This window comes from Schistocerca serialis, chromosome 3, assembly GCF_023864345.2.
Source record: "Schistocerca serialis cubense isolate TAMUIC-IGC-003099 chromosome 3, iqSchSeri2.2, whole genome shotgun sequence".
Classification (NCBI taxonomy): Eukaryota; Metazoa; Arthropoda; class Insecta; order Orthoptera; family Acrididae; genus Schistocerca; species Schistocerca serialis.
In genome coordinates this window covers 934,299,641-934,319,141 of record NC_064640.1, presented here as the reverse complement: position 1 = coordinate 934,319,141, position 19,501 = coordinate 934,299,641, and the positions used below count along the sequence as shown (strand labels likewise).

The window sequence follows — 19,501 nt, the reverse complement described above, 5'->3', positions numbered from 1 at the left end:
GCCATTGCAGCAGTCAGAGTCCACTGGTAGAGGCAGCTGGATAACAGCAACTGAAGAAGAGGCTATTGCCGAGTGGCCGTATATTTGCACACTACAGAAATTCACATGACTAACAGGCGATATCAGCAGCCACATGCCGTAGGTGTCCTGGCCAGACATGGACAACATTACACATATTGACATGCCCATATCTTCAATTTGTGTGTCTGTGAGGTTACTGAATCCTTCACCCCCTTGACCCAGTATATAGGCCCAGTATCTGCCAGGCCAGTGTGTGAGAGGACAATGTGATGGAACAGCTGGGTGATATCAAGATGGAAGACTCCTGGAAGATGTCTGCGGCCACTGGCAATGATGGTGCCGGATCCAAAGTGTCTCCTGTAGATTAGCCACAGAGACTCATGGCAATGGAAGCACCTCTGGGGGATGTGGCGAGTCTGGTGATTTTGGTGATTTAACTGTTGGTGAAGTCGGATCAACATCCATCGGTGTGCCCCACAGCTCATGACAGGGGAGGACCAGGTAGCCATCCTCTGTGACCCAGGATTAAGTTGTGCTACATGTGGCTACTGACTAGGGTGCCACAACTGGAGATGGTTGTGGTGCTAGTGCAGTATCTCTAATGTTGTAGCCATCAATACAGGCACCCCTGCTGTTTTGCTACAGACACCTGTATGCACACTGGATTCTGCCTAAATGTGCATGCCCACACCAGGGCACTCACACAGAATGGCATGGCTGCATTTGCTTCATGCTCGAAGGGTGGACACCAGAAGCGTCCTGTGAGGGATTCCATGTAGGAGCTCTACTGGGCTTCGACCATTGTTGGACATGGACCTGTAAGTATCTAAGGAGGAGCTTAGTGCTGAAGCTGATTTAGAAGACCCTAAGGTTTTTAACATTTGTACTTTGAAAGTCTGTACAAACCATTCAGCCATCCTGTTTGGGGAAAGATGCTTATTTCCAAAGTGAGTGTAAAACTTTTTGAAATTGGTCGCTGTGAGTTGAGGACTGTTGTCAATCACCTGCAAGTCATGTGTGAATTCAGTTCCACAGCTGTGTCAGCATTCACCACAGAGAAAATGAATAAGATGAGGCCAGCTAATGTGCCTGGCAAACAGCATACTGTCAAACCATTCATGCTACATCATTGTGTGTATGAAACCAGTAGGTGTAGTGGCATGCCAGTTGCGTCATCCTAGAAGTCCCTCAGTGGGATTGATGTAAGAGTTGCAATACATGATGTTGCCAGGAGGACGGCACCACCATTTGGAACTGTTCATCGTCATTTGTAAAGAGCGTTACACGTAGTGAAACCTGAAGTTGAAGCTGCCAATGGAAAAAAGAGAGAGACAGCAAAGGCCAGGTGCTCTGTAACACAAGTTCAGATTAGGGAAGGATGTAGAAGGAAAGTGGCCATGCCCTTTTGAAGGAACCATCCTGATGTTTGCCCCAACTGATTTAGGGAAATCACGGGAAACCTAAGTCAGGATGGCTGGATGCAAGTTTCAAGTGTCATACTCTCAAATGCAAGTCCAGTGTGCTAACTACTGTGGTACCCCACTTGGTGCGCATGTAGAGGGAACGCATTTAGTGATTGCTCCGGCTAGCTGTCTAACTGAAACAAACTGTCTCCTAGTGATCAAATTCAGGGTTAGGACCTGTCAGAAGGTGAGAAAATGCATCCATGTTAGAATGATTACTGGAAGGGTAATAGTGAGTGGAGTATTGAAAATTGTCAAAAAAGAAGCCCATCGATGAAGGCCTTTGGTCCAAAAAGTGGCATGCTGTTTATGATTTGTAAGAAGATGAAATTTGTGACAGTAAAAAAATAAAACAAATATGGACATAATAAATTATGGCCAATGCTCTCTTTTTGATCCATGAATAATATTCTTGAGATAAATGCCTCTCAGTGCGATACAGAGAGAACAGCGCTGATGTCATGTGGGCATCTGTTGCCAACACTAATGGCAAGTGGGGCTGGTAAGTTACAAGATGGGGTGCTGGTTGGAGGGCCAATTTTAGCTTATGGAAAGCCAGATTTCCCTTTTCAGATCATTAAAAAGAGCTCCCTTTTTACAGAGATGATTTAGTGGGTGAGCTGTGGAGGCAGCCTGAGGAATAAACCATGCATAATAGTTCACTTTTCCTAGAAATACTTGGAGGTCCTTTACTGATTTTGGTACAGGTATATTCTCAGTAGCCTCTACATATTCTTTGATGGGCTGAAAGGGCTCATCACTGAAGATACATCTTAAATTAGTAACTGCTTATTGAATGGAGGCCTATTTGGTAATGAAAGACCTTTCTGTGAAAGTGCTGCAAAAGCCAGACAGAGACTGTACAAATGTTATAGCATCAAGATAATTGACAACATGGAATCCCAGCAGTGATCTGTCAAGGAAGCTGTGGAATATGGTGGGGATACTAGACACACCAAAATTCAAATTGTTATATTGGTACAGCCTGGACAATGTGTTTATTGGTACAGCCTGGACAATGTGTTCAAAACTAAAATATTCCTCGAGTCTCCATCAGGAGACAATGGGGAATATGCCTGCACATTGTGAAATTAGTTTTCCTCCTGAAAATTTAGAAAAAGTTCATCTGGATAAGGCAAGGGATAAGAATCAATGTCCACTTGAGCATTAACAGTTTGCTTAAAATCTTCACACAATCATGAAGGGAGCCCCCAGGATTCCTAACCACCACTAACAATGAAGCTCATTGACTGTAGTAAACTGAGGGACAAAATCTGTTGTTGTTCTAGTTGGTCTAATTCAATCTTAAGCTCATCCTTGATGACCAACAGAATTGGGCAAGCTTCACAAAATCTTAACAAGCTGTTAGTTTTAAGTCAGTGAGGGCCTCAAAGTCCATTGATTTTCTCAAATGAGGTTCAAATAGTGGCACAAATTGTATATAAAGTTTATCAGTGTCAGCACAGGGTACCAATGAGCCAGTGGTGTGCATGTCTTGATGTAATGAAAGTCATCACAAGCATTTGTTACAATAATGCACACTATATTAACATTACATATCTGGCATTAATTAAACACACAAGTAAGAGGGCAGCAACTACAAATAGTTTCCATTGAGCCATTTACTAGCAAGTTATCTCACAAAGCTGTTTCATTAAACATAAAAAAAATGTAAGTAAACAGGTGCATGGTTTGGGCAGCTGACAAATTTTATATGTCTGTTTTCTGTATATTGTGGGATAAAAACTTCCTGTAGAGTGTCAAAGAATCAGTCTACTGAATGTATCTTCGCATGTTGTGACTTCATGTTAGAAGCTACCATGCTGACTAAGAGGGACAGAAGTCATGCAGCATAAATATAAATAAATCCTTATGTCATGTGTCTGTTAAGTCATACCAAGAAAGGAGTTACAGTAGCTAATGCACTAGACTCATATTCATGAGGACTGAGATTCAAATTCCCATCTGATCATCCAGATTTTGGTTTCCTGTGGTTACTCTAAATCAGTAAAGGCAGATGCCAGGTTGGTTCCTGTAAAATAATCTTTCTCCATCTGAGTTTGTGCTCTGTTACTCATTACCCCCTAATCAATAGGACATTAGACCCTAATTCACTTTCCTTCCACTAAATCAGGAAGAAGTAAATCACAAATTAGTCTCTCTACTTCTATTACACTGAAGAGCCAAAGAAATTGGTACACCTGCCAAATGTTGTGTAGGTCCCCTGCGAACATGCAGAAGTGCCGCAACACAACATGACATGGACTCGACTAATGTTTAAAGTAGTACTGGAGGGAACTGACACCATGAACCCTGCAGGGCTGTCGATAAATCCATAAGAGTACGAGGGGGTGGAGATCTCTTCTGAACAGCATGTTGCAAGACATCCCAGATATCCTCAATAATGTTCATGTCTGGAAAGTTTGTTGGCCAGCAGAAGTGTTTAAACTCAGAAGAGGGTTCCTGGAGCTACTCTGTATCAATTTTGGCTGTGTGTGATGTCGCACTGTCCTGCTGGAATCACCCAAGTCCGTCGGAATGCACAATGAACATGAATGGATACAGATGATCAGACAGGATGCTTACGTATGTGTTATCTGACAGAGTCATATCTAGATGTATCAGGGGTCCCATATCACTCCAGCTGCACATGCCATTACAGAGGTTCCACCAGCTTGAACAGTACCCTGCTGACATGCAGGGTCCATGCATTCATGAGATTGTCCTGTACATGTCCATCTGCTCAATACAAATTGAAACAAGACTCATCCGATCAGGCAATATGTTTCCAGTCATCAACAGTCCGATGTCAGTGTTGATGGGCCCAGGCGAGGTGTAAACTGTTGTGTCATGCAGTCATCAAGGTTACACGAGTGGGCCTTCAGCTCCAAAATCTCATATTGATGATGTTTCATTGAATGGTTTGCATGCTGACACTTGCTGATGGCCCAGCATTGAGATCTGCAGCAATTTGTGGAAGGGTTGCATTTCTGACATGTTGAATAATTCTCTTCAGTTGTCATTGGTCTCATTCTTGCAGGTTTTTTTTCCAGCCACAGCAATGTTGGAGATTTGATTGTTTACCGGATTCCTGATATTCATGGTACACTCGTGAAATGTTCGTACGGAAAAATCCCCACTTCATAGCTACCTCAGAGATGCTGTGTCCCATTTCTCATGTGCTGACTATAACACCACATTCAGACTCACTTAAATCTTCATAACCTGCCATTGTGGCAGCAGTAACCAATCTAACAACTGTGCCAGACATTTGTTGTCTTATATAGGCATTGCTGACCACAGTGCCATATTCTGCCTATTTGCATACCTCTGTACTTGAATACACATGCCTATAACAGTTGCATTTGAGACCTGTTAGAGGTGTCATACTAAGTTACTTGGTCACATAATTAGGCTGCCCCTTGTAATGAAAACAAGTAACAAAAGACTAGGATACAGACAAAGGGGTAGCTTTAAAGAAAGATACAAAGAAGGCTGCTGAGCAGGAATCACAAAGGAAGGATGACCTGCTACAGAAGATGCAACATGACAGAAGAACATGAAGAGGGCTGTACAGTTCCACATTGTGTTCACAGCAAAGGAAAAACAAAGTTCAAGTGTCTAAAGAAACTATTTAATGTTTCAGCCAAATTGTCTTCTATTTAGTCCAAGAAACTTAGTTAAAACTGAGATCCTGAAACCACCTTCTTGGCAGTGAATTTAGTGTTATTATTATTATTTTCAGTGACAACATGCAGCCTATCCTATGAGTTCTACCTTATGTGCAACATTGTACATCAGTATAATGAGCAGCACAGTTTTCATAAAAGTGGATTGGTATAAACAAACAGTTTATTCTGGCAATGGACAGTATCCTGCTGTGGAACATGAATTTGGCCCACTCTGTGAGTCATCTGGATCAGAGTTTTACAGATGGAAGTTTACTGAAAAATAAATGGTTTTGGTTCTTGGGCACTATCCACAAATGGAACAGGAAGGAGGAATAGCTGAGCCTATCTTTATTTCTAGCATTTTCTTTATGAATGTGACCACTGCAGTCAAATAGTGGCCATGTATTAACAATGAAATTCATAAGAGAGCAGTTTCATTATGAGATGATTGTTAGTGTGGCTAGTTCCACCTGCTTGGTGAGTGGTAATGTGCTTGCCTGCCATGCAGCAGGCCCAGGTTCTACACTCATGGACTGGGTGTTGTTTTGTCCTCATCATCATCTCATCATCACTGATGTGCAGGTCACCCAATGTGGCGTCACCTGAAATAAGGCTTGCACCTGGCAGCCGACCGAACTTCCCTGGATGAAGCCTCCTGGCCAACAGTACCACACGATCATTTTTTTGTGTTATATATCAAACTCTCATGATGAACAGCCACTTCTGCAAGTCTGGACCTACAACTCCATTACCAACAGCTAACATCCATACTCTGCCCTGAAACTTGCAATGTCACCAACATCCACCATTCATCTTCAGGTCAAGATGAACTGTCTAAGTGCATTGGAAGGCTCAACAATTTCATGCATTTCGACTGATGACAGGAACATCCAAGAGTTGTCACAATCACTGCCATAGAGTCTCAATAGCATATGCAGCCAAGGACATTAGCCACTGTTAATGCAGCTTCTAACTGATTGTTGACACTAGCCAACTCACCCTGCACCCATATGCAACGAATATGGTCACCAACAACATTTCACTTTCTGATGGAACTAACTAGGTACATGAAATAATCTAAAGAACAGCACAAAATAGAGTCAATTAAATGCTTTGCAAAGGCTCAGCTGCTGTAAGTCACACTACTGATTCTTCTACAGCAAAAGCTACCACTCCACCGGGCTAGGTTTTTGATAGGCAGCGATTTACTCAAATCAGTTGATGGTTCTTATGACACCATGAACATAAAACTCAGAATTTTTATTTATGAGCCCAGCACTTGTAAAGGCAGAAAAAAGCAAAGGAGCTACCAATAAAGCTCTAACGCATGTAGAAAAAGCTAGCAAATGTGTGATTCCACCTTCAGAAGTACGTAATAACATAAGTAGCTAAACTAATGCATTGCGCAAACGAAGTACTGTGGCTGCTGACAATGCGTCTGCGAAAGCTGATGTAGTACTGATACCTTTGTTCATAACTCCTGTGTACCTGTTCTTCAGCCTTTCCATTTTGAGCTTTATTTATATTTTTCCTGATATCCCTTTAGCAAATCCTTTGACCCTCCTGATAAAAATAATTATTTTATTCTTCTTGCTCTATGTATTACTTAATATTTCACTTATCTCTCGTTGGTAATCATGACTTGATTGCTACAACCATCCCTCTTTGTGTACACATGGCTCCAACTATTAAAACAACTGCTTTATATTTGATTCTCATATACATCCAGTTGATTTATTTCCCAATTCATATGTGTGATACTCAAATAGTGTATATTTTTTGATCTTACAATCAGAGTGCTTGGTACATTCATCTGCCAGTTCCCTGTTGTGTTTTCTTTATTCCTTTTACCTATCAATTTCTGAAAAGAAACACTAGTTATTGGAAGTATGAGATACATTTTCAACTAATATGCTACAATTTTATTTGTAGGTTAGGGGACTGGAAGTTGAAACAGGACAAAAACAGCAGCTACTGCTTGCCGGGATTTCATTTGAAGTTCATGGAGGTGAAATCATGGCTGTTATGGCTACAACAGGTTTGCAATGTTTATTTTAATTTGTTTATACTACTTTACTTGTCAGTAAATTACTGAACAAATATACAAATGACAAGACTGTTGATAAATAATAAATAAAATCTCAGAGCTTCTCAGCAATTTCAAAGTTTAGTATCAGAACAGGCGCGACATCAATGCACTACGTTGTCAGTGTGGATACTTTGCGAGTTGATGGTGGCTCCACAATAGCAGGGGTGCAGAACTGTGAGAGGAAAATGAATTTGCCTTGTGAGTTCATCTATGGGAAGCAGAGAGTCTAAAACGACATAGAGACAAGCACGGGAAGTGTAGAGTCTTGTACCATAGGGGGCGAGGGAGAGGATGTTATGGGTCACTGGCATCTTCTTTCTACAACACAAATGCACATGTGGATTAACACATTCTTTATTTACACGAACAGATAGCTGCTACTTAACTTTAACAGAGTCCATGTGTTTTGGTACGAGCTCTTCAATATTATTACATGTTAGCCTCACTGCTGCTGCAGTATAAGTTCCACTATGTACTGTGGTAGCTTAAGCCTACTCTGCAGTGAACGACAGATGCCAAACTGGATTGTGAGTTAGAGCACCAGTGACTGAGTGGCTGAGTGACTGAGGCCCTCTGGTCAATGGCAGTGATCTCAATACTTGCGTCGAGAGGGTGTTGGTGGTATATTGCTTGTGAGTGTGTCCTTGGCCTCTTTCCTGATAGGTGTACTTGATCCTATACCTACTGTCGATCTTCGCACTACATCTTTGCAGACCGGTGTGCTGCCTACAGCTTACACCAAACATCCCCCCCCCCCCCCCCCAAAAATGCTACACCATTGTCATGTAAGGAAGATGCAAACAACAGTGGGGAGGGAGGCAGGATGCTGGATGTAGAGATGAGCCGGGAGTTGTCTCTGTGGAGGACGGTGTACTCCCGACCGTACCCTGTCATCTGATTTGCGAGGCAACAGGAACATCCTCCAGAAAACTGCTGCCAGGGCATATTTCCTGGCCTGAGGGCATGTCTTGGGGCGATTACGGTGACAGCGAGTCCATGTCCATCGGGTCAGCGAGCGGGGACGGCGGGGGTGAGGGCGCATCAACCGTCCGCTCTTCCTGGGGTGCTCTGATGGCACCAGTGGGGAGCTGCGAAGGCTGCACGGTCCTGTGAGGCTGTGAATCTGGGGGAAGAAACGCAGCAGAATCATGGGGCAAATGACATGCTCAAATTTGGTTCTGGTGGCGGTGCTGCAAACCATCGGGACCTGCAATGAAGTACATAAAAGAGCCAATGTGTTCGTGGATTGCACCTCTTTCCCAGCACCCACAGTTGCCATAAACCCTGAAAAGAACAGGATTGTGTGGCATAAAGCAATACTTGCGGACCAGTGGCAGTGCCAAATGCTACTGTGGGTGTAGCAAATGTAGCAGCGTCCGATGGTGGCAACTATGCAGAAGTTCTGCCAGTGATGGTTTGTCCCATGGTTGGGAGTGACAGGAGGTGAGAAAGAGTTACAGTGATTGTTCCCATGTGTGGGTGGTGCAAAGATTGGCCATCTGTTGTTTAAAAGAGTGTACAAAATGTTCTGCTTCTCCATTGGAGTGGGCGTGAAACGGAGCACTTGTTAGATGACAAATGCCAATTTGTTCACAAAACTGTTAAAAATCACGTGAAGTGAACTGTGGTCCATTGTCTGACACAAGTACTTCTGGAAAACCTTCTATGCAAAATATTGAGGACAATGCTTGAATGGTGCTATGTGATGTGGTAGAAGCCACTGGCATCGCAAATGGGAACTTGCTAAAAGAGTCTACCACTATGAGCCAACGAGTGTTCCAAATTGTTCCTGCAAAGTCTATGTGCACTTGCTGCCATGGGGATTGAGTCTTAGGCCAAGTTGAGAATCTCTGTGGTGGAGCAGATTTGTTTTCCGTGTGTGCACAACACTGTGATGTCATCTGTTCAATGTGGGCATCCATGCCCTGCCAAGTACAGTGCCGTCCCGCTAGCTGTTTAGTGCGAACAATTCCCCAATGTCCTAGATGGAGCAATTGCAACACATCCTTTTGCAACACTTTGGGAAAAAGCACACGATTGTCCATTGTCATTTTGAACTAGAATCAACTGTGTTGAACTGAAAGGTTATGCCAACATGCAAAATATCAAAACACAACCGAGTTCTGAATACTATTCAGTGAACAAGGCCAAGATCTAATGCAAAAAAATCTTGAGATCTGGGTCTGCTTCCATGGCCTTTGCAATTTTACTGTAGTGCATAGGAAAAGATTCCAGCAATTCAGAGTCCTGCACATCGATTTGGCAACTAGATGCGGTAGATGCATCAAAATCAGAGTCTGGGCCACGCAGAAGGTGAGATACGGAATCTGCATTGCCATGTTTTGCTGTAGGTCTGTACACAATTTCATACTGATACTGTGAAAGCAACAAAGCCCAACATTGCAATTTTTGAGCAGTGCATGTAGGAACTGCCTTTGACTGGTGGAACAAGGACTGCAAAGACTTGTGATCTGTCACTAAACAGAACTGGCGACCATACAAATAGTGATGGAATTTTATCACACCATACACAATAATGAGGGATTCTTTTTCAATTTGAGAATAATTGCACTGAATATGAGTTAACAACTTTGAGGCAAAAGCAACGGTCTGTCTTGAGCACCACTTCTGTGCAAAAGCACAGTGCCAATTCTGTAGGGAGAAGTCTCAACTTGCAAAACTGCTGACTTGGCAGGGTCAAAATGTGCTAAACACCTGTCGCTGAGCAAAGCATTTTTGAGTTTCTGTAATGTGTTGTGGCACTATTTGGTCCACACAAAAGGTACATTTTAGCAACACAAGCGATGCAGTGAAGCCGCAATGTGAGTGGCATTTGGTATGAACCAAATGTAGTACATCATATTGCCTAGTACTGATTGCAGTTTAGAGACATTATGAGGAACAGGCAGGTCACAGATTGCAAGCAAATGAGATTGGAGGGGGTGCACACCTTACTGTTTATCATATGACCTAAGCACTGTAGTTCAGTTTGAAAAGTCCACAGCTCAGGGTCTAGTGGCTAGTGTTGCTACCTCTGGATCATGGGGTTCCGGGTTCAATCCCCAGCTAGGTTTGGGGTTTTCTCTGCCCGGGGACTGGGTGTTTGTGTTGTCCTCATTACTTCATCCTCATCATCATCATTTGCGACAGTGGCTAGATTGGACTGTGTAAAAATTGGGACTTTGTACGGGTGCTGATGACCATGCAGTTTAGCGCCCCACAACACAAACATCATCGTCATCATCAGTTTGAAAAAAGGCACACTTTGTGAGACAACACTTGAGTCCTGCTTTTGACAACACTTGAAAAAGAGTAAGCAAATTGGCAATGTGTTCCTCTAGTGCACAACCTGAGACGACAATATTGTCAAGGTAGTTTGAACAAAATGGCACTTTTGCAGTCAGCTGTTCCAAGTAACATTGAAAAATGATGGGTGCAGCAACAGTACCAAAGGGCAAACACAAATACTTGAACAGTCCTAAGTGTGTATTACAATAAACACTTTCTGTGTTTCTTCATCCAATGGAATTTGCAAGTAGGCATTATGCAAATCTATCTTAGAAAAGTAATGTCCTGCTCCAAGCCTGTCCATGAGTTCCTCAGGACGGCGAGAAGGAGGCACAACCTTAATCTTAGTTTTGGAAGACTGTTTTTTCTGGGAGCAGGCAAAATTGGTGCTTTTGTACTGTTGCATACAAACTGCTTGGACATGGCCTTTTTTTCCACATATGTAACACATTGCATTACGTGATGGGCAGTCCTGTCTTTTGTGGTGAGAAAAACATCTAGGGTAAGACTTCACTAAATTCACAGGCTTGTTTACATGTCTACATGGTTGTCTGTGCAGCTGTGTACACACTTGTTGTTACAGCTGCTTGGGGCGGTCGTAAAAAAGGGGCAACTCGACCCGACAAATTGGGGCCTGGTCAAAGTTATCGGGTACTATGGCACCCATATCATATTGCTCTAAGATTTGCAATACTTGGGGAAATGATGGATTAGAGTACTTTAAGATCTGTTCCGATATCCTATCTGGGACATTGAATGTTATTGCATTCTGTATCATGAGAGCACTGTAAAAGTTGCCTCAACTACCACTTCCTGGTCGTGCCTGTTAATTCTGTGTACCACCAGTGGTATCTCTGTTCCGGCTTTTTCTGCAAGCAAAAGAACTGATATCTAGCTGCAGCTACTTGAACTCATTGGTCATAGTAATAAGTTGTGTTCGTCGGGAGACACAGTTGGGAATAATTTTTGTATTAACCTGAACACTGCGGACCTCGCAATCAAAAGGAAATATTGTAACTTTACAGAACCTTGAAAACAATGAACTTGACAATGTGCTTGGAACTGAGTCAGGTATTCAAGCCATTCTTCGTCTGATTCCTTAAATTGCTGGAATGTTGGGATGCTGGTCAATGGCACTTGTCTGGCTGGTTGGTTGTGCAGTTGTCACAGCTTGTGCAGCCAGTAGTTGTTGTACCATCATCAGTAGGGTAGCAATTTGTTGGTTCTGAAACAGAAAAACTTGTGTTAGATCCGTTACATTGGCTGTCTGCAGCTGAGGCGTGGAGGCAGGAGTTGGAGGGGGTGGGGTAGCCATGGTTTACACAAATATGTTTTATCAAAAAGCAAGCAAAGCCTCTGAAAAGAGAAATTTGATTAGTTCTGCAGCTTCCCTCCTGGAATACATGCAAGAACACAACAACAAATTAGCAAATAGAAATGAGCACTCCTGCAAGCTAAAACATAAGAGAAGCAAGAGAAGTCACCACTGAATTATCCTCATTGCCACTGTTGAATCCTTTTTACTGCTTTAGACTCTTGTACCGGGGAGCAAGGGAGAGGATGTTATGGGTGGCTGGTATCCTCTTTCTACAACACAAATGCACACGTGGTTAACATGTTCTTTATTTACATGAACTGATAGCTGCTACTTAAGTTTAACAGAGTCCATGTGTTGTGGTATGAGCTCTTCAATAATAGTACATGTTAGCCTCACTGCTGGTGTAGTACAAGTCCTCCTATGTACTGTTGTAGCTTAAGCCCGCTCTGCAATGAATGACAGACACCAGACTGGAGTGCAAGTTAGAGCGCCAGTAACTAAGCAGCTGGGTGACTGAGGCCCTCTGGTCAGCGGCAGCGATTTAAATACTAGCGGTCGAGAGGGCTCTGGGGGTGTATTGCTTGCAAGTGTGTCCTTGGCCTCTTTCCTGATAGGTGCGCTTGATCCAACATCTACTATCGATCTTCACGCTACAACTTTGCTGACCGATGTGCTCGCAACAACTTACAGTAGCACAGGAAGAACTCAGTAGATGGCTGGTGTGGACAGCTAATGGCTAATCACTCTGCACAACACATGGCACAATACGCTATGTGAGATCCACGGTAGTCAACCTCTGAGAAAGCACTGGCCCAGCCAGCGTACTGCCAGCAAACACCACCAGTGCACATCTCCGCCAGCGGATCTGCTCATACTGTGTGTCGCATGTATCCCCTATGGTGGGTTTCCGCACCATCCCACTGTGCTACCCATGCCAGCTGATCTACTTCCATCATGATACTAAACAAAGGAATACTGGTTGAAGGCTACATAGGGTTGAAAATGACCAGGTTTTTGCTGCAACATCTGCCACAGAACTGGAGAGGCACAAAGGAACCTTGATAGTGAATCAGTTATAAAAGGAGACAACACTGATGCTGCCAGCAGTGTGGAATGGCATGGAGATTGCAGAATGGTGGGGTCCATCGGCAGCAGTGGAGACAATGCCATTTCCATTGGTGAGGGGTGGGAGGAGGGGGAGGAGGATGGATCAAAATCGATGGGCTCCAAATCAGCAGGCACAGGTGTGGGCTTCACTGGGAATCACTGCTGCAGCCAGTGTGAGGGCAGCAGAGTGTGCAGAGGGGCAGCAGCGGGGAAGCACACCACTGCAAGTTGGAGCTCTCATCCAGAGTAATGTTGTGATCCAACATGCCACCCAGCAGACTGTAGCGGTGATGTCTCAAAAGGGTATGGACATAGCCAATTTGCACATGAGTCAGCTGCTCCCTACCAACATCCACCACAAACAACTGCCGACTTTTGTGGCCCACCACAACACCCAACAGTCACACCTTGTGCCGGCCGAAGGACCAGGCCCAAATGGCAGCCCCAGGGGAAAAAATGTATGTGGCATGCAACCGAGGATGCAGCAAATCCAGGAGATCCTATGGCCCATGCAAACGTTTTGCCTTTCTGCACACATTGATTGCAACCGTCGCAAATGCAAAAGTCCTCCAACTCCTGTGAAACAGAATGCTGACCATTGTCAGATGCCAGGGTCCTAGGGTATCCCCTCAATGGCAAAAATAATCAGTGCATCAACTGTGGCAGTCAATGACATGGAGGGCAGCTTGGCCATGTATGGGAAACTGGACAGTGCATTGACCATCAATAATCACATATCGCCCAAAAAAGAGCTGGCAAAATCAACCTGAACCCTGTCCTAAGGTTGCTCCGGGACCTGCCAAGGAAAGAACTGGTGTGACATTGGAGCTTGGTTGTGTACACAAGCCCAACAAGAACACAGCAGATGTTTGATGTCACAATAACTTGTCAGCGAGTAGAAGTGATGTTGCACCAATGCCTTCATGTGAATCATAAACCAGTCTGATGCATGCAGCAACTGGAATATGTGATGACACAATGCTAGATGAACAACCACATGACAGCATTGCTCCTATAGGGCAAGTTTGAGAACCCGTAGGACAACATTGACCCTATCACATGTAGGAAAAACATACGCCATGCCTGATCTGCACACAGAGAGTCATGCTCCAACCAACCCAACTGGACTGCTGAAACGATATTCCAGAAAAGTGTATCAGTGGCCATGGTGGTCATGACTTTGCATACTTTCCAGGGAAAATGTGATAGAGTTTGCTGTAACAAATCATGTAACATGAACACAAGAGCCTCCAGCTGATTGAACTTGGATTCGGGCCTACTGGGAGCTGCAATCGTACATCAGCATTGGCTTTCTGGGCTATTACTGAGAAAGAGGGTCCACTGCTGCAGCTGGTGGGTGGTCCTATCTGGCACCTCGGAATGAGGGACAAATAAGAAAACCAATGGCTTGTGGTCGGTGATGAGGAGGAACCTCTCCCCATACAGGAAGATGTGGAACTTTTTAACTCTGAAAATAATGGCTAGTGCTTCCTTTTCCACTCATGAATAATTACACTGCACAGTGGGTAGCATTTTTAATCCAAAAGCCATGGGCTGTTTGCTGCCGTCTAGATTCTTACGGGACATGATGGCATCAATGTCATCCTAATGGCATCAATGTCATCCCGGGATGCATCACAAGCCAGAATAAAAAGTTTATCCAGTATAAAGGAAGCCAGACAGGAAGCATAGCATGAGCCTGCTTGAGAGACTGAAAATCCGATTGGCAATCTGCAGAATAGACAGTCTCAATGCCCTTCTGGTGAAGCTGGTTATGAGGCTGTCAGTTGTGTGTGGCCTAGGAAATGCACTGAGCATAATACTAAATCTACCCAAAAAAGATGCTCCTTCATGTTCTTGGGTGCCGGTAGGTCGACAATGGCCTTGATGTTGGTGTCTGTGGGCACAAGACCATCTTTACTAAGCAAATAATAAAAAAACAAATGCATCTTCAGGGAGAAAAAACCGCACTTCTCCATCTTGTATTGAAGGCCATTCTCTAGGAGGCATCTGAAAACTGACTGAAGGTTTTGTAAATATTCCTCCCAAGTAGGTCCCATGACCCAGATGGCATCAAGTTAATTGACACAACAGGAAATGTCCTGAATCAAATGTTGCAAATACCATTGGCAAATACTCAGTGCTGACAAGATTTCAAAAGGAAACTGGTAAACCCCAAAGAGGTGTTGAGGAACAGGAAAGTCAGATAAACCACATCCAAGGGCAACTGCAGGTAAGTGTCACGCAAGTCATGCAGGAAAAATACTAGCTCCCTGACAACTTTGCCAACAACTCTGCCTGCTGCGAAATGGGATATGAATCTGTGACACGTGTTGACTGTATGTTTAAAATTACCACAAAGGTACTCGGCACCATTGAGCCCACTTGCTTTACAAAATAGGGGAAAGGACACACTGATCCTGCCAATGCTGCAGTGCAAACTTTACCTTGTCATGCATGGTGAAGGGAATGAGGCGGGCATAACAAAATTTGGGTACTGCCAAGAGCTTAAGAGAAACATGAGCCATGACATTTTCTGCTTGGCCCAAGGTATTCTCAAACAGTGGCCTGTAGGACCACAATGACAGGGTGTATATGACCCGGGAGATCCAGGAAAATCCTGGGAATTTTTTCATCCTGGAGAAAACTGGGAAAAACGCAGGAATTTTTTAGAATTCCGGGAATTTTTAATTGTTTTAGTTTTCAGTTAAATTTTTGTGATTTTGACTGGTAAGAACCAATACACTAACAAAGAATATTACTGTATCCCACTTCTGCATAATAATACTGCAGCAACAAAACATGAACGAGAGAAAAAAAAATGAAAATCACAAAGGAAATGCACCATATACAAACACAAAACACAGTGCTCATACAAGCGTCTGCCAACAGCAAAGTGTGTCAAAGGCACTAGGAAGACTATGCAATGCTTCCTAACAAAAATATTGCCTCCGATGAGTGTGATGTGACAGCTGTTTACATTAGATTCATTTGAGCAGTTGCAGGCGGGCTCTTGTGCATGCACAGTTGAGTCGCATATGAGTAGGACCTTCTCCCGCTTCTGGCTACAGATGTGTGGCAGGGCACCACTATCTAATATTGCCCCGGTTCTGAAATATTGTAGATTCGGGGCTGATGCACAAAACAGTCTGAGTTTTAGTGGGGAGGTTGATAGTCTCCATGGGACTTGTGTTTACATTTGGTGATTTTGCTGTTTCCTCTTCATTTATTGCTCTCACATTAAATGGAAACAAAAAGGATTTCTGTGGCCAGGAGCTATCAAATGAATTATGGAAGGCTAAAATATGTTATTAGTTTCATGTTTTATTTCCACCTTTCTGACAGTGAAGCATTAATCACCTTGCTGAACAATGAAGCTATTTTTTCAGTTTGCTAAAGAGATTTGGCTTTTATTAACCTTTTCCGCTGAGGCAGTCAATTTATTTGAAACAAAGTGTTTAATTTCACACTGTTGGCTATTTTCAACTGTTCGCTGAGTTCAAGTGCTCATTTTCCATCTTCTTGCTTGTATGGCACTATGCCAAAATAAAGAATCAAACACAAGATAATACAGTACTGGTACTCAAGAAAATTTACATCTGAATCTGGACATATGAATGTGCACTTTAAGTTGAATTATGCATTTGAGTATGGTTCACGAAATTCCTATGCTCTTGAAGTATCCTCTGACATCTTGTTTCTTTTATGACATAATGCAAGATCTTTTAATGTTTTACATGTACGAACATACAGGCTTCCTGCGTCATCGTAGCTGCGCAAGTGCAGTGATGCCTGTTATCTTGCGCTCTCTGGCAACTGCTAAAGTGAACCAATTTCTAACAGGTCATGGGAAATTATTGCGAATGGTGGTTTGAAAATCATTACTTTCAAAGGAAATTTCCTTTTACTCAAGACGAACTATGTGCGGGATGTGCAATGAATTTCTTAAATCAAAGAGCATTTGACTCCCATTTAAAAATCAACTATTTGAGGAAGACCATCTAGTAGAATTTCAAACCCAGTAGATCAGACATTTATGTCGTTATTAAAAATGTTTCTGGCACATTTGTGTGATGTATCTTAAGGTGTAACACACGCAAAAAATATCAACATGATATATAGAAGCTTAGCTTCTCTTGCAGCTCATTAATCTTCGAGACCAGTATTGTATGTGAAAGCTTTGCTTTTCTTGTATCAACATTATTTATATTAATTTAAACCATTAACTTCTCTCATTTGTGTGTTTGCGCTACTTAAGAGTGATCTTGCTACTGGCCAACTACATCACATGCCCTATGCTGTCAACAGCTGGTGAGATCACATGACATGAGCTATGACTGACTTACAAAAGCATATCGAAATCTCGATTTCAATGCTTCAGAACGGTAACATGCAGTGTTTGGCGGAATTCGAATTTGTACCTTCATAATACGAAAGTATGCAGTGTACATTTTGCTGCACATCAAAGATCTTTCCAAAAAGTCCCCCCCCCCAAGTGCCGCGAAATTCTACGTCGTACGTCGGTGTATAAAACCATAAACATTCAAAGAAGGATTGATAAGTTTTACAGTGCCGAGGAAAAGTATACTGTCACTTAACATGGAAAAAGTATATTTTCGGGAAATCCGGGAAAAATCTGGGAATTTTTTTCCTTGTCCATATATAAACACCCTGAATAAGGAGTCCTAATCATGAAAAATAAATGGATTGAGACACAAAATGCACTTTGTCAATGATCTGGAAGTCAGAAACAGAAAAAGTGTTGAGCCCAGAGATATTTTGCACCAGTGGTGAATTGACCACTAACAAGGTAAGTTTCTGTTCCACAATCTTATAATGTATGGAGAAGGAGAATTGCTCCCACTCAGGAATGTGCTGTTTATTGTAAGACACAACCTGATGGAGTGGCCATTGCAACTGCAGGTACCCCAAGAGCTGTATGTATCTAAGTTAATTAGACCAACCACTGCCCCCGTGTTTACCTGAAATTTTACCAGCTACAACCAATGTCAGCAAATTACACCAGGGCTACATGTGTGGGTATTGAAGGCAGCCCTAGAGTCCAGTGAAAACACCGGGGTGTCCAGTGACCGACTCAAGGCCCATCAACTGTCATGAACAGTTGCCAAATGACCTATCTGCCGGTAGTTGTGGTAAACATGCAACAGATGACTATCAGGCCAGGACCTCTGGCTCACCTGATGATTGGAAGGAGAATAAAAATGTCTCTGAGCACTATGGGACTTAACATCTGAGGTCATCAGTCCCCTAGAACTTAGAACTACTTAAACCTAACTAACCTAAGGACGTCACACACATCCATATCCGAGGCAGGATTCGAACCTGCGACCGTAGCGGTCGCACGGTTCCAGACTGTAGCGCCTAGAACTGCTCGGCCACAGCGGCCGGCGGAAGGAGAATAATGCCGAGGACCTGAAAAATGCTGCTATCAGGAAATATGATGCTGCGAGCAGCACAAACCCACCAAGTTTGGCATGGGTGAGGGTGCACAATGCCACAAGACTGCTGCACCAGAATTGTCAACTGTAGCAACACATAACAATGCGGCAGGAGACAAGACCACTTGGCATATTCTGCAGGGACCAAGGCCTGTTCACCATGCATTTCCAATTGAGCTACCTACCAATTATCAGGAAGAGTGTTCCTTGCCATTTCCATAAGCTCATGTGATTCCACAATTTGGGCAACATCAGTTTAAAGAAGGGTTGGACAAGGTCCGTGCTCTAGTCTGCACCTTGTGATCAGGAACTAACCTGACAATCATGTCCTGAATTAGCAAGTCTGCATCAGAGGTAGCACATTCGGGACACTCAAAATGACACTTGCACAAGAGACCCTGCAAATCAACAATCGAGGCTGCATACAACTGCCCAGATCACTTGTGGTGCTGGATAAACTGCGACCATGCTGCCACCACATGCGTTTTGTGTCCAAAATAATTATATGTAAGCAACTGACAAAGCTCATCAAAGGCATATTTCTTGGGCTCAGTAGAGGATTTCAAATTTTAGACAACTCTGTATAAACCTGTGCTGCTGGACAACAATTAGGCAGCCTTATCAACTGGATTGACAAAACGCCTTACCTGGCAGTGCACCAAGAACAGGTGCAGATAATTCTCCCACCTTTCTCTTGAATCATTGAAAGTGGCAAATGACATCAGCGGTGGCATGGGTGGCACAGAAAATTAAATAGCAGCATCTGGCCCTCAAGCAATGAGACAAGGAGGCAAAGCAAGTCCACATTGTGGGTTATCAGGGCCTGCATCTCCTGCTGCTGTTGCTGCTTCTTCTGGAGATGCGACTTCTGCTACCAGCATTGCAGAAATGCTGGGTCCATGTTCACCCAAGTGAACATTACAGGAAAGGGCAAAGAAAATGTAGGGGTGTCGCATGTGTAAGGGCGTAAGTACATCCTTCGTCGCCACTTAGTATCTGCACAGGAACGACAACGCCACTTCACTACATGGTAGGTGCAGATACTTTGCACGCTGAAGGTGGCTCAGTAATAGTTGGAGAACAGA

The 19,501-nt window shown here is 43.4% G+C and overlaps 1 protein-coding gene across 1 annotated transcript in view; it reads left to right on the top strand.

Annotated features, from left to right (window-relative positions):
- The window catches only part of LOC126471210 (ATP-binding cassette sub-family G member 8), a 329,035-nt gene that overhangs the window by 219,226 nt on the left and 90,308 nt on the right, over positions 1-19,501 (top strand). Inside the window, exon 8 of the mRNA XM_050099326.1 lies at positions 7,088-7,193. Coding sequence (XP_049955283.1) covers positions 7,088-7,193 — 106 coding nt within the window. The remainder of the gene's footprint in view (positions 1-7,087; positions 7,194-19,501) is intronic.